Genomic DNA, 14,898 nt, shown 5'->3' on the forward strand with positions numbered 1-14,898 from the left:
CCCAAAGGGAAAACATGTCATTAATTTATTTAAGCTTCTTTGAAGTATGCTACATTGTGTAAGGTCATTGACGTTCAAACTACAGCGTTAAAACCTGTCCTTTCTTTTTCAAACAACGCCTCCTTTTTTGTCTTTTGATTTCTTTTGTTTATGGCAGAAAGTTATGACGTAAATTATAAGAAACTTCTTTATTGATTTAATAATCCGTGCTTAAGTTTATTAAGGCTAACGTACAGGCAACTGATTGAAGTTTTCACTTCATCTTTACAAGAGACAGACACCACTTCAGCCGGACTACCCTGCCTTTTAGAAAAAAAAAGACAATTTCACGTTTGGTAAGTAATTTAGTTTTCTTAAGTTTGTTTTGAATGTCGTACTTACTTGTACAAACCAGAGAGTATCATCAATCTTTCTGTACGAATAGATTTGCGTCGGAACTTACAATGATCCAGAAGGGTGCGATTATGGCTAACTTCGGAGAATAGCAATATACGAAATCTTCCATACGATTCGTCTGATTCCCCGATCATCCCGATTCTACAAGTTCTACATGAATATCCAATTTTTCCGATTATGCAATTCTTACGATTGCTACCGTGCAAACATGAGCCAAAACAAACTATGTATACCTCGTTCTTTTAGCTTGTGCAGAGAAATACACATAAGCAAACACTGCATCCGTGCGACACATTACGCATTATATACCTCGTTCTTTTAGCTTGTGCAGAGAAATACACATAAGCAAACACTGCATCCGTGCGACACATTATGCATTATATACCTCGTTCTTTGATCTTTAAAACGCTCTTCGGAGGTAAAATCGTAGAATCGGAAACTAAGCGTCAAATAGTAAAATCGTAGAATCGGAAGAATCATACAATCGGAGAGTGTTTTTCTCTCTTGCATGGTTTGTTTACCAACTAGAAGATGGTATTTCATTTTCTACAATAATATAATGTACGCTCGAGGTCTAGAAAACCAGCCGTGCCAGTGGATACCCGAGCGCATATATTTTGGCGGGTTGGCGTTTAAGCCAATTTTGAGTGTCGTTCTGGGGCGGGTACATTCCTATTTATCAGGCGGTTTATGGTCAAGAAAATTATGGCGGTTTTGGTCAGCTTTTGGTCTTAAGGAGAAAACGAAAGCTTTTTGCGGTCTAGAAAGAACAAAATATGGCGGTTTGCGTGATGAACGACCCGTATTCTTTTCTTTGGCGACTTCTTCGTAAATGAACAAAGATACTATTCCTCCAACTATCAAAAAGTTCTGAAATGCCCACACTGAAGAGCTCGAGGGCAAACCAGTCGAAATATTTACGCATTCAAGTTTGGTCAGCTTATTTCAACTTCATTCAATATTTCCGTGCGTGGGTTCACCGTACGTTTTTTCTTAATCACTGCTAATTTCCATTACAAAAGAACAAAAGTGAAATGTTCGATAACAAACTTGGCTAGTTGCTCATTTTGAGGTGCTCTTTTTAGCAGTCATACAGACGTTCGCTACTAGGTAGACTGATTTTTCATTGTCTGTAACTGGTTGTGTGCAGGTTATGGGCTCCTGCCTGTCAGCTATGAATGTTGTAATGATATTCTAGTTTCTTACAGTGTTACTGTAATCGTGTGGGAATTTAAAATATGCTTTTACGCATCAGTTCACTAAAGTTCAAATTATTGCGTAAAAAGCGGTCCTTTCTTTTGTAAAAAACAAAGCACCCTTAAAGTTTAATGATTTCTTTTGTTTATAGCAGATACTATTGAGGTAATCAAAAGAAGCTTCAAAATTCATTCAATAATACGGTCGCTAAGCAAGACAAAACACACAATTTCCGTATAACTGGGTTCCACTACAAATGTATAGAATTTTTGCTTGAAAATGGCAGAGAACATTTTTGGCGGGAATTGCGCGCGCAGTGCGTTTTTTCCAATGTGAACCGCTGCATTGTCTTGAGATCGTCGCGGACGCATCAAAATTCAAAACTTGAATTTCTTTGATAATTCATATGATAGGCAACTGTTTATCTCTTGTCATTTTCTAAGTTCAAAACTCAAACGTTTTCTTTTAGTTTTCAGCCAAATTTGATGAGCTCATCTACAGGAATTTAAAGTATGTTGCTATACATCAGTTCATTAAGTTCAAACTGCGGCGTTAAAAGCTGTCCTTTCTGTTTTAAACAACGCCGTCTTTTTGTTTTTTTATTTCTTTTGTTCATGGAAAAGGTAACTGAGGTAATTAAATAGCAACTTTAATATTCATTTTACTACGCGTATTCAAGCTTATTAAGGTTGCAAAGGTTGCAAAGATCGGATTGAGCTTTTCACTTTTGGGGGAGCAGGGATGGCGCAGTAGTGAGAGCGCTCGCCTCCCACCAATGTGGCCCGGGTTCGATTCCGGCCTGGTACCATATGTGGGTTGAGTTTGTTGTTGGTTCTCGTCCTTGCTCCGAGGGTTTTTCTCCGGGTTCTCCGGTTTTCCTCCCTCCACAAAAACCAACACTTCTAAATTCCAATTCGATCGGGAATCCGAGGGCCACAGGTTTGTCAGTCGAAGACTGTTACGTGCAACCCTCGTAAAACAAAGTTGATTGATTGATTGATTGATTGATTGACACAATTTTCAGGCTTCCCTTCCTTTCAAAGGAGAAGTCAGTTACAAGTTTGGCAGGTAATTTAGTTTTCTTTTGCTTTGTTTTGGATTTTCCTGCACAAGTCAGCCGGAGTATCATCAATCTTTCTGTAAAGACAGATTTGCGTTTGAACGTATAATGAAACTCCCTTAGTTTGTAAAGGACTAGATCTTTCCGAACTAAGCCGGAACGAAAGATCTATCGAGACTTCTGGAAAGTACACCTTTTAATTAGTAAAAAGACCAGGTTTGAGAGTCAATCTTTAAACTAGCGAAAATATGGTTTTACAACTTAATTCGGAAATTTTACAAGCGTTTGTAGGCTTGTAGGACTGGCACATCTGCATCCACAACTGAATGTTGCTTACTTTATCGATCAAAACACAAAACCGATAAGAAAATAAGAGGTCTTTTCTTAAGTAAGGAAACACTTCCGCTGGAACACTTACAAACTTAGGCATGATGAAGGTGTTTTAATAGAGACACAGTCATCGAACGCGCCGACGCATTTCAAGGCCCAGGATTCAAGCTTTTACACATTAAAAAAACATCGAGCAGGGAGTACGTCTTTACATTTGCATCGAGCAAAAAGATTCTTTTATTCTTTGAGTCGCTCTGATGTGGAACAAAGTGACCATGGAACGAAGTGAAGAAAAGCAGGAAAACATTTCAGTCTTTGATCGTCAATACGAAACTGGTTGATTTGCAGGTCTGCTTTGTCGGTTATGAATGCTGTAATAATTAATTTAAGCCATTTTTCTGATGTACTATCGGCATATTTACTTTGAAATACCAAAGAAGTTAATTGCGACTGAACAGAAGAATTAACACGGATTACATGCAGCAAACTTAAAAATTGTTCAATTGTTTTAAGATGCACAATCTTTCACGCATCTCGTTTGATGCAGCTCTCTTACGATGCACGAACTTTTAATTTTTCTGTGCTGTTTGGTCGAGCAAGGCATCATTTTGTGCGAATATTTTATCTCAACAAACAAAACTTATGCTGAGATTTTTGTTGAATTTCGTTCGGCGCTTGTCCAAAAAGTATTTGATGTTCAACCGAGCGGATCCATGCCGCTTAATGATAAGAACGCAATACAGTTTTAGCTTTCGACTAATTGAACCCATTTGCACGCTCTAAAAAAATCAGCACGGAACGGTAAATTTGTGGCACCGCGCTGGCCAACTGAGTTGGGCTCTAACGTATGGGTCTCAAATGTCACGTAGCACAGGTGCGCAATTTTTGGGGTGTCGAGATTACCTCCGGGAGACTTAGCACATCATGAATATATTCAAAAAGAAACTGGTACAAATAGGTTAAATTGAACATGCTTTAGTTACTTCTTTTTAAAGTTATTTTCCGAGCACGAAGGCCGTATTGGGATAGCCTTGGTCCTTGCAAAATCCGGCCCCAACCCCAGACAAAACATAGCGCGCGTTATATGACCTTTTATTACAAGACTAAGGTGGTCGGAGGGCCAATAACTAAATCAGCCAATCAGATTGCTTTATTCCCGGTCCCGCGAGGGCCGATATTTTCCAAGTATTGGACCGGGTTTTGTCCCGGATGATCCCGCGCTAATTTTCGGGCGATTTAGCGCAAGATTTTTGCAAGATTTTTTTCGCAAGATTTTTTCGGAGTTTTTATTGCTTTGCGGAAATGACCTTAAACACAGAAATAATTATAACTCATTTTAATAGCGCGCGTAAAAGTTTTGCCGCACATTGTTTTTCATGACATCTACCGGGTAGCAATTCTCACTACACAAAGTTTCCAGTCGTGTAATAAATCTCTTATTAACCAAGCTTGCTCGGGACCGTACTGGGCGATTATTGGCCCTCGGTCTTTTTTGTACGGACCTCGCTGCGCTCGATCCGTACTGTCAAGACCTCGGGCCAATATTCGCCCAGTACGGCCCTCGCGCATGGTTAATAAGATATATTTATTATTCAACGAATGCGCGCGATGCCCATATATGGTCAGAATGTTGACGATATCTGTCATCCGAACATAACAGATATCCTGCGATATTTGTAGGTTGCGAAGATTCTTCCGAAATCTTGTAAAGCGCTGCTTAATAACAGTTTTTCTATGTGCAAAATGTGTTTCGTTGACAATTTGTTGAATAATAAAACAATTATCCTGCTCAATCTTGCGAAATATCGCCTGATTTTAGCCAACCCGGCCTACGGTCACGTCGGCTAAGTATCAGGCGATATTCCGCGCGATTTCGCAGGATAATTGTTAAATATCTAGCCATTTTGACGCTATTTTTTTCATATTAAGTCAAGAGAACGTGCAAAATATGAGCCAGCAATGCACTGTAGAACAGGACAAAACTAAGGACGGAAAGCGGAGCAACAAAATGGCCGCACTAAACGATCCAAACTTGTCTTGTTTACGTCCTTTAGACTTGAAATAATGGCTGCGGTCACATCTAGACTGCTAACTATAGTTAGGATGGCGTTAACTATAGTTAGCTATTTCGGTAATGTGACCGCTTCTCTGTTCGCCCTAACTATAGTTAGAAAATTTACGCCTCGCTGATCCAAAACAATACACACTAACTATAGTTATACCCAAGCAAGGTTCATGGGTTAGTCTTAAGTTTACAAACGAAAAGCCAATCAGAATGCGACAATTCTTTTCGCACGTGCGAGATGAACATAAATATGCAAAACAAAGCGTCAAGGAAAGGAAAACAAGAAAAACAACATGCCAAGAAATTACATATCATCAATGTTAGCAAAAATAAAGCCTGAATTCTTCGATTTTTAGCATCCTTACTTCATTTTATTTTCTTCAACGCCGAAATGCCGTGCAAAAATAGAAAAAATAGAGGAACAACTGGACACAAATAAACAACAAGGGCTGTCATGAACGAATTTAAATACCAAATTATTCACAACCTAATCAGAACTAACTATAGTTAACTGCATTGGTGTGACCGCAAAGACGACAGAAAGCACTAACTATAGTTAGGTATGACGTCACGTAACTTGAGACTAACTATAGTTAAACTTTAGTTACGTCGTAGATGTGACCGCAGCCAATAAGTGGAATATAAATCCCTTATTCGATGGTCGACATAAAAATACGCGTGGGTATTTTGCTCATTGCTCGTATGCTTTCTTGCCCCCACGTGGCACGGAAAACTTACGCATGCAACGCGCGAAATTTCCGCGCGTATTTCATGTTAAACTATTTAATTCTATTCTGCTTCGCTTCGCGATCGCTCAACCGAAAAGAAAACATTTCTGTTGTAAGTACAAAACTGAAACAACACAATCGAGTTTATAACAAGAAGTATATGCGAAATAAAAGTTACAATATTTAAGTGCTGAGAAAAGCTATACTAATGAGATATGTTGGATAAAAATAACGCAATCGGAGGCAGTGAAAACAGGTAGCCTTTGCGAGTAGAAATATAAGCTTAAAACTTTTAACCATTGCAAGCCTTGGTGAAAAACAAACTTAGATAAGAAAATAACACACTATTCTGCACAAAACAACAATACAATAAGGAAAAATAACCTCGAGTAAACTTGTCGGCGTCAAGTGGTTTGATGATCAGAAAGGCTGAATACCCCAGTGGAAATCATTTCAATACAAGCTAATTAACAACTGAAATAAATAAATGATAATTGTAAGTAAAAGGATTTGATGAATGTAGTCCAATTTGCTCTGAAGTCGTACGAGTGATATGTTACGATAAGCCACCTCCCCCTTCCCCCCGCCTCCTACGCCTATGTTTTTAAGCTGTTACGGACCTGGTACCCATATTCCATGGGAAATGCTTAATGAAGTTTATGCTGATTTTAAAAACTGCTCTATCTTTCCAGAATACTCAACCAAGAAAAAAGCATCATGAACCGGATATTGTGTTTGTCCATCGCCGCTGTGTTCCTGTTTGAAGCTGCTGTTGTCCACGGTATGTCTTATTCAGTTGTTTTTTTTAATTACCTTATTATAGGAAATTAACGCGACATGAAATTAACGCGAATTTCAAAAATTCGCGTTAATTTTTGTTAACGTTAATTTCCGCACCGTTAATTAAGTGGAGCGTTAATTTCCATGACCTTAATTTCCATTATTTAGCCCCAATTTCTTGTTACAGTCCAGACGTTCTTGACTCAAAGGAAAAATCATTATTTTATATGGGTGGACATCTGCCGCTATCACTGATACTGCGAAGAACGCTCGAAGGGGGAAAAGTACCACGAACATTGTTTTCGTTTAAGATTATACGCCAACAAGTGTTGAAAAAAACTTGTTCCTGTTGTGTACGTCGCGTTAATTTCCTTCATTTTGAAATGTTATCCCCTCTCTCGCGTTAATTTCCTTTATTGTGAAGTAATTTTCCCTTCAATTCGCGTTAATTTAAGTCGCGTTAATTTCCAATACCTTTACTGGATTGTCTGTGTCCTTTGTGATTGGCCAGAGTAATTACTTTGGTTTTGGTTTTACGACACTCAATTGAAAACTGCTCTAAAACAATTAAAAGTAATTTATTTGTGTATTACACAGGTCAAGACGCGGGAACGCTCCAGGCTATAGATTGCAGTAGTGTTCGAGCAATAAGTTTTGAAATCGTCATACCTGATATCGCTGAATGGGACAACACAACAGCCAATGCCGATGCCTGGGCATTGAACGGTAAAACCAATGAATCGTCGTGTAAGCCGACATTTGATCAGGGGAACAGCAAGGTTGTATACGCGGCTTTTGATGTGCAGAAGTGTGGAGATGCTCCGACTGTATCCGCTGACACCACGCAGCTAGAATATGAGTTTGAAATTGATGTGGATGCAGTCAGCAGTTCTGGCTCACCGGTAACCTATCAATATGATCATCACTACACAGTCAAGTGTTACTACGACCGGGAACAACAGAACTTGATGGCGAGCTTTGAGCCTCAACATGAATTGCAAGACTCTGGTTTAGGTATGTCAGAATAGAATGGGACTAACTATCCTGCACGCAGTTGATGTAGTGAGACAATAGCGAGACACCTCATGACATATTTACACCACGTAACACTCAGTTACTACTGACTAAACAGTACTGCGGTTAGCGTAACTAGCACTCCGGTTAGCCTAACTAGCACTCTGGTTAGCCTACTTTAGCCTGGGTTGCTTGCGGTTAGTTTTTACAATCAGGATTCTTGGCAGCTGGTCGTCGGTGGCCTAGTGGTATCGCTCCCACTCGGCATGCCGGCGACCCGGGTTCGAATCCTGTGATTTTTACCTCATGTATGAAAAAATAAGAAGTCTCACTACATCAAATGCGTGCGAAATAGTCACTCCCATGTCAGAATTGATCAAAATGCAAAGCAGCTTACTGAGGGTCCCCTACACTCCTTTGCATAATCGACTCACGTAAAAATGTTTGGCCTTTTCACGTGAAATTTTCACGAATAATACCAAAATGTTTTCACGTTCAGCAAAAATCAAGGCGATTCCTGTGTAGACTACAACGCAAAAATCAGTCTTGTTTTACTTGTTCTTCTCTATTTTGTAAAGCCTTCGAAATAAGCAGTATTTTTTTTACTTCATATGCACTTTAACCCGGGTAAATTAGAACGGCGATACGCTTTATCGCACGCAGAGTTACAACGCATGCACAGAGCTATTGTTAAGCTCATTAATTTGTTTTGACACAGAATACATGGCAATTTGACGTCAGCGTTTTCAAAAAGTCCCGGTTTCGCCCGTTTTCGCCGTCCACACTACACCACCTAGCCGGCGTTTTCAAATTTACCCACTTCAGAGAGCGTTTTTAAAAAGTACCGTTTTCGGTGACCGTTTAAGTGTGGACGGTGCGCCTATTCGCGTAAAAAAAAGGTGCTTTTTCAAATTCAGCCGGGTCAGTGTGGACAGGGCCTCAGAAGGTTCCAGTATCGATAATGGCCGTTTTTATACTAGAGACGCGTTACCCGTCTAGACGAGCTTCGGCAAAAATTTTGTTGCTCGTCTGGTTATGCGTCTCCAGTATAAAGACGGGCACAAAACGAGTTACCCGTCTAGACAAGCTACTTTTCGAAATGCGTCTTGAAAGACGGATAACGAAAGGAAGCTCGTCTAGTCGCGTAACTCGTCTTGTGCCCGTCTTTATACTAGAGACGCACAACCAGACGAGCAACAAAGTTTTTGCCGAAGCTCGTCTAGACGGGTAACGCGTCTCTAGTATAAAAACGGCCAATATGTGCTTCACGTGCTTTTTTTTTTAACAGAATCTCTTTTTTTATATAAGTTCAAGAGGATTAGTAACATGTTGTTCAATAAGTAGCCTTAAGTCGCGGGGACTTGCTTTGGGGGCCAGTCCCCTAGTGTGTACTCGTATTTTGCATCGAAATTCTATCTGCAGGGACTACATTTTTGGTCTCTGCGACTAGTCCCACGAATTAAGCTGATTTGATTTCTGGGACTAGTCGCAGGGACCAACAGTCCCACAAATCGGTCAATTTTCCACCAGTACACAATAAGGGATAAGTCCCTGCGACTAGTCCCCTTGTGTGTGCCTAGCTTTAGGGTTCTGAATGCGTTCTTTCTTTTCAGATAACGGAACATTGGCGATTACCTTATCTCTTCACCTCAGCAGTGACGATTCTAAAATCACCCCTGGCCCAGGTGGTGACATCATTGACTTGTCGACAGCAATTTACGGAAAGGCAGAGGTTGAAGCGGCTGGTTTTCCGTTTCTAGATGTTCATTTCCAGTCCGTCACGGCCAGCAGCGATAAAGCGGGATCCGACGAATTTACATTGGTCACTGACGGGTAAATAAACAGTAAACCCCCGATATAAAAGCCGGGGCTGGGGTGGGGGGGGGGAACACTCCCCTATAAATGACCAGGGTGCACGTTGTACCTTTTAGGGGGTAAAATTTGTGCATTGGTACCGCTTAGGGTGCTAAAACCTTAAATGAACGCTTTTAGAGTCGTCGCGTTACCTTTTAGAGGTTTATCGATCTGAAAAATGACCGGGACGGTAACTGTATTCAATTACGCAAATAATTTCTATTTCGGCATTTCAGTGGAACCCCGGTAACTTGAACTCGGATAACTCGAGCTAAGTCCTATTTCCCTTGGATTTGACGTCGCTTTTCCGTCATTTTTACTCGGTTAACTCGAACTCGGATAATTCGAATTCCCCGCTAACTCGAACAAAATTTCGTTTCCCTTGATCAAAATTTACCCCAATAACTCGAATTCTGGTTTTTGCAACTCCCCACCGATACCCATGGAAATAATCCCATTTAATAGCTTTTCTTGTCGTGTAATGGGATTTTAATGATAAAAGTTACACTAACTCGAATTCTGGTTCCGCTTGCAACTCCCCACGGATGCCCATGGAAATTCCTTGTCGTGTAATGGGATTTTAATAACAAAAGTTACACTAAGGCAATTTGATTTTAATAAGTGCAACGAACAGATCACGTATTTCATGGTCATTTCCCGATCTTATCATAAGAATGCCTAATCGTGTTACAGCTTCTGACGAGATAAGTTGAATTTGCACTGTAAGTATACTGAAGTGCTGAAAAATTAGTAAACTATCAATTACTAACATGTCAATCCGGCCCCGATAACTCGATTGATCCCGCTCTAACTAGAACCGTTTTTCGTTTCCCTTCAGAGTTCAAGTAACCGGGGTTCTACTGTAAAAGAGTAAATTTACAGATACCGTAAAAGCTTTGTTCGTCGATCGGGCTTATTTTTCAGTAGCCAAGAAGCAAAACTGGCATCTCCGGCGAGTCCACAGTGTTAGACAAGACCTAAAATGCATAAATTGAGCCAAAAGAACGCGTCCATCCTTATACAAAATCAGTATTTGGCTTGTAGCGTTTGTCAATTTTGCTTCGATACCGTAAACTGATTTTTGAGTACTCAATCTAGCTTCGGTTTTCATGGAATGTGTTTAGCTTGATTCACGAATTCGCGGTCTTCAAAATGAACAGTTGACGCGTCACACTAGACCAGAAATTTACGGATCACGGCCAGTTTTGAGCTGGTTTCACGCGTCACGCGCTTATTTTTGCCCAAATCACGCGTCACGCCCTGTTAGCTTAATGAATATAATAAGCCTTTCTTGTCTAAATGGTTTGGCTTTCTTTTTTTACATAGCTGTGAGGCAAGCAATGGGGTGGTGGACAGCGTCGAATGCGACACTAATGCGGATGATACATTTACCATGGCAACCAATGGCGCTTTCCGATTCCCTGGTCAAGCAGCCGGTGACCAGGTTTGGTTCAAGGCCACAGTCATCGTTTGCTTGTCGAGTGATGCGGCCTCCGAATGCCAAAAAGAATGCTCCGCCTGCAACGCTGGAAAGAGGCGAAAGAGACGTGAAACTGTTCAGGATAGCCTGCAGACAAAGTACTACGTGACGGCTGGTCCATACAGAATTGGAAACCCAAGTAAAGGTTTGTGGTTTAAAAACACCTGTTCTGATATTAATCAAAGTAACATGTAGTGTATAAATATTACCAAACTCCGCTTCGTGGAGTACAAATAACGAACGAAACCGTGAACACAACTATCTCACGATATTTGTACGCAACAAAACTGGTGTAACAGGATTCGTGAAGTCCTATGTTTAATCTGGACCGGTTCCAAACGGATCCGGTCTAAAAATCGGACCAGATAGGCCTTCTGTTTACACGGGACCGTTCTGGAACCGGTCCGGAGCGGATCCAAAACTGGACCTGCTGTTTTGCACGTACAGTATTGGATCGGTTGGGAACCGATTCCAAAACGGTCCCGTGTAAACACCTGGATCGGTTCCAAACGGTTCCATGTAAACAGAAGCCGATCCGGTCTGGTCCGGTCCCGTGTAAACGTGACCGCGCGAGCCGTGAGAGATTCAAAAACGGTGGAAAGCCAGCATTATGGAAAAAGAAAATGCATGCACGTTAGATAATAAATCTCTTATTAGACATTTTCAAGTGTAAGGTAAGGTCTGCTTCGAGCCTAGTGGCCCATACAGGCGGAGCTTATCCCGGTTTCCGTAGCATTAAGCGACCAGGAGTATTGCTACTCCCCCCTGGATGGGATGCTAGTCCATCGCAGGGTTACCCCCCAGCAGTAAATTCGCCGGTACCCATTTATACACCTGGGTGGAGAGAGGCACTGTGAGAGTAAAGTGTCTTGCCCAAGAACACAACGCAGCGCCCCGGCCAGGCCTCGAACCCGGGCCGTTCGACTCCGAGGCGAGCGCGCTAACCATTAGGCCACCGCGCCTCCCTTTTTCAAGTGTATATCGCTGTAAATTTACTCGTCATTTGTATTTTGACTAGTACTCGCCCTTCGGGCTCTCCTAAATACTGAAAGACTCGTAAAAATACACAGCGATACTACACACCAAAACGTCTAATAAGTAAGTTATAATACCGACTCTTGGGGGGGGGGGGGACAGGGGGGTCGGAACCTCCCGCCTCCCGTACCTTTTACTCCCACCTCCCGCCCCTTTCCGTAGCTGTTCTCTCATTTTTGTTCCATGTCTATTGCGAAATATAATAAAATGTTACGAAATTTCACTCGTTTTCTCCCTGTTCCCGCCATCTTGAGAATCCCGCTTCCCGCCGTCTCTCCTCCCGCTTCCCGCCCCTTTTCTCCCGGTCTCCCGCCCCCCTGTCCCCCTCCACACTCTTGTGGAGTGCAAATATCTTGAGATATTTGCATCCATTTCGCACGTTATCTGTACTCCACGGAGCGGAGTTGGATAATAATCTAGGTTCAAACTTTGAATTTCATGAAGGCATCAAGCCCCTGAATGACGTTTTTTTGAATAAAATTTGTGTGGTTAGGCAGGGATTAATGCTGAAATGATACAAGTTTTACCACAAGGACTAACGTAAACAAATCATAAATTTTGCTCAATACTTACAGACACTAGTTAATGGATGATACCAATCTCGTACCAATCTCGTACCTTCCTTACTAGTAACGCAAGTTTGACTAAACGAGTGACACTCGAAAGTTCCGTTGCAAGATCGAATCGGATTGGCTTAAAAAAAAACAATAAAAAGGGCCGGAAATAAAACACCAAAAAGTTCGTGGCTCAGGCTTTTCAAAGCTAGGCATGCGCAATTCAACCGGAAGTCCGATTTTTTCGGACTTCAAATCGGAACTTTCCAGGGTCGCTCGGTTCTCGACCGCTGGTCTAAGGGAACGAAGACTCAGGGTACGAGGATGGTCTTCATAGGTTATATTTTCGATATCTTATAATTAAGTTTAACATACAGCAAGGCACGCAGAGGACACAAGCAAAAACTATATGAAAATACTTGTCTAAATTTCCTTTGCCTGTGTCCTACAGATCAATATAGCTGCTCTCTGAGTAGCCAATCGGTAGTTGCATGAGATATCAAAAAGGGATGTTAAACAATTTCTGACATGAAGTTTTATTTCATAGCACCAGAAGCCGCTGTTGACAAGGATGAAGGCGCAGCTTTCCCTAGCTATGTGATCGCCATTGTTGCTGTCTGCGGTGTCGCGGCCATCGCTATCGTTAGCGCTACCGTGCTCATCGTTCTTCGCCGCAAACGCCCACTGAACGCAACGGTTGCTGAACCACGTGATGCCGAAGCAACGGCCTAATACGCCAGGCCACGTGTTCGAAGCAGGAAAAAAGCTTAATATATAGTCACTCGCTTACTTTCCAAAACGACCTAAGCTTCGTTCCAGTTTAATTTCAAACTGGTTACAGTATTGGAAGTGTTTCTTACAGTAGCGTCAGTAGCTTCCCGGTGATAGCACATATTAAAAAAATGCCTTTATTTCTTTATTACACATTTTAAAGGAAAACCTATGTTTCCCTATCGTTAAATAAGCTGCCCATAAGACCTTTACGTCTCGTGTAACTGTCTTTATTTTAAAGACACAATCAATTTGTAAATGTCTCCAAAGCAAGTAATCGGCGACAACCTGCAGGCCAGTTTCAATAGAGTCAGCCAGTAAAAAACTATTTATTCAACACTTTGTAACCAGCACCAAACACAAAAATAAAATTGTCTGTTTCAGATACAAAACATGTGCCGATTTTCTCGTTTTCGTCATAATTATTCCGCGGAGGGAAGAAGGAATTAAGGAGGGAGGGATGAACGGAGGGAAGAATTTATGGAGATAGGGAGGGATGTCAGGGATACGGCATCGATGAAAAAATGAAAGGGGTAAGGGAGGGAGGGTGGAGGATTGGCTAAGAATAATTGAAGAGGGTTGCCTGTTATTCCGGTGACAACACGAGAGAAATTTAGAAAATACGAGCGCAGGTGTTTACGATTGAAAGAAAATACAGGCAGGCTGAAAGACTATAAAGCGTTAAACCAAAAGCCCGCGTAGCTGGCGGGATTCACGACCGAGTACTTTGTTTACGGCGAACGGCGGAGTCGAGCTGCGAAGCCGCGAGGGAAAACAGAGCGCCGCTCACACACGTGGGCTTCGCCCGCGATCTTTCTCGCGCCGCGCTAATCCCGCCAGCTAAATGCATGGCTGTCCGGAAAGCTAAAAAGGCTTAATAAATTTTATTGCCTTATAGTCGGCTAAATAGACGGTTGTAAAGAAAAAATACTTGAAACGATACTAATTTAAGGGGCTGTGTCACGGCTGAGTTAAGTTTATTTTATAAAGTTTTGCCAAATAGTCGCTATGAAACTTAAACAACTTGACCATAACTTTATTACATCCAAATGTGTTTCCTGGAAGTTATAATTTAAAGTTACAAGCAAACAAGATTAACTTTGGAAACTGTTCAGCTCAACAGTATTTCAAAAACCCATATTGCAGTCCGTTTCAATCTTCTTCACTTTTGGCCATCCGTACCTTCTTTTGTATTTGCTGTGTTATTAAAATGTTCCTTTACTTAACTGGTTTAAGCAGTTATTGTTACATTCTCACCGAATTTGACGGCCATTAAAATATGATTGGTTGACAAATATAGAAAGAAGAGACGTGTACAATCAAAGGCTGCTACAAAAAAATAGTTTTCTGACGAGCATATCTGTCATTTTTGGGGGGGATCCCCCACCCCCTCCCAGGGTGACCTGGAATCGTCTGGAATCGCTCGAAATAAACCGGTACCCGAAAAGGTCAGGAACAGAACGCGAAACCGCACAGCAGTGCAGTAAGTTCATTTTATTGATTTTTTTGTGAACTTACTTAACTTCCCAACGGTCACTACTGTCATGTTGCGTCAACGCCTTGGTAATCTGAGCTTGGGCTGCCTGTGATCCTGTGACACAATCGAGAAGAAACTGGGAACAAGGTTGGGAACG

General features: G+C 41.5%; 1 protein-coding gene across 8 annotated transcripts in view; it reads left to right on the plus strand.

Annotated features, from left to right (window-relative positions):
- The window catches only part of LOC144636828 (ZP domain-containing protein-like), a 59,469-nt gene extending 46,229 nt beyond the window's left edge, over positions 1 to 13,240 (plus strand). For 6 of the 8 annotated variants that reach the window (XM_078496033.1, XM_078496030.1, XM_078496031.1 and 3 more), the window contains 2 exons: positions 10,787 to 11,049; positions 13,047 to 13,240. In XM_078496033.1, the coding sequence (XP_078352159.1) occupies positions 10,787 to 11,049; positions 13,047 to 13,225 (442 nt within the window). In that variant the 3' untranslated portion in view covers positions 13,226 to 13,240. Of the gene's footprint in view, positions 1 to 10,786; positions 11,050 to 13,040 lie in introns of all 8 variants that reach the window. The other 2 variants (XM_078496037.1, XM_078496036.1) reach the window with 2 other exon arrangements.
- The last annotated feature ends 1,658 nt before the right edge of the window (positions 13,241 to 14,898 follow it).

This window comes from Oculina patagonica, chromosome 13 (genome assembly GCF_052425735.1).
Source record: "Oculina patagonica isolate OP01 chromosome 13, crgOcupat, whole genome shotgun sequence".
Lineage (NCBI taxonomy): Eukaryota > Metazoa > Cnidaria > Anthozoa > Scleractinia > Oculinidae > Oculina > Oculina patagonica.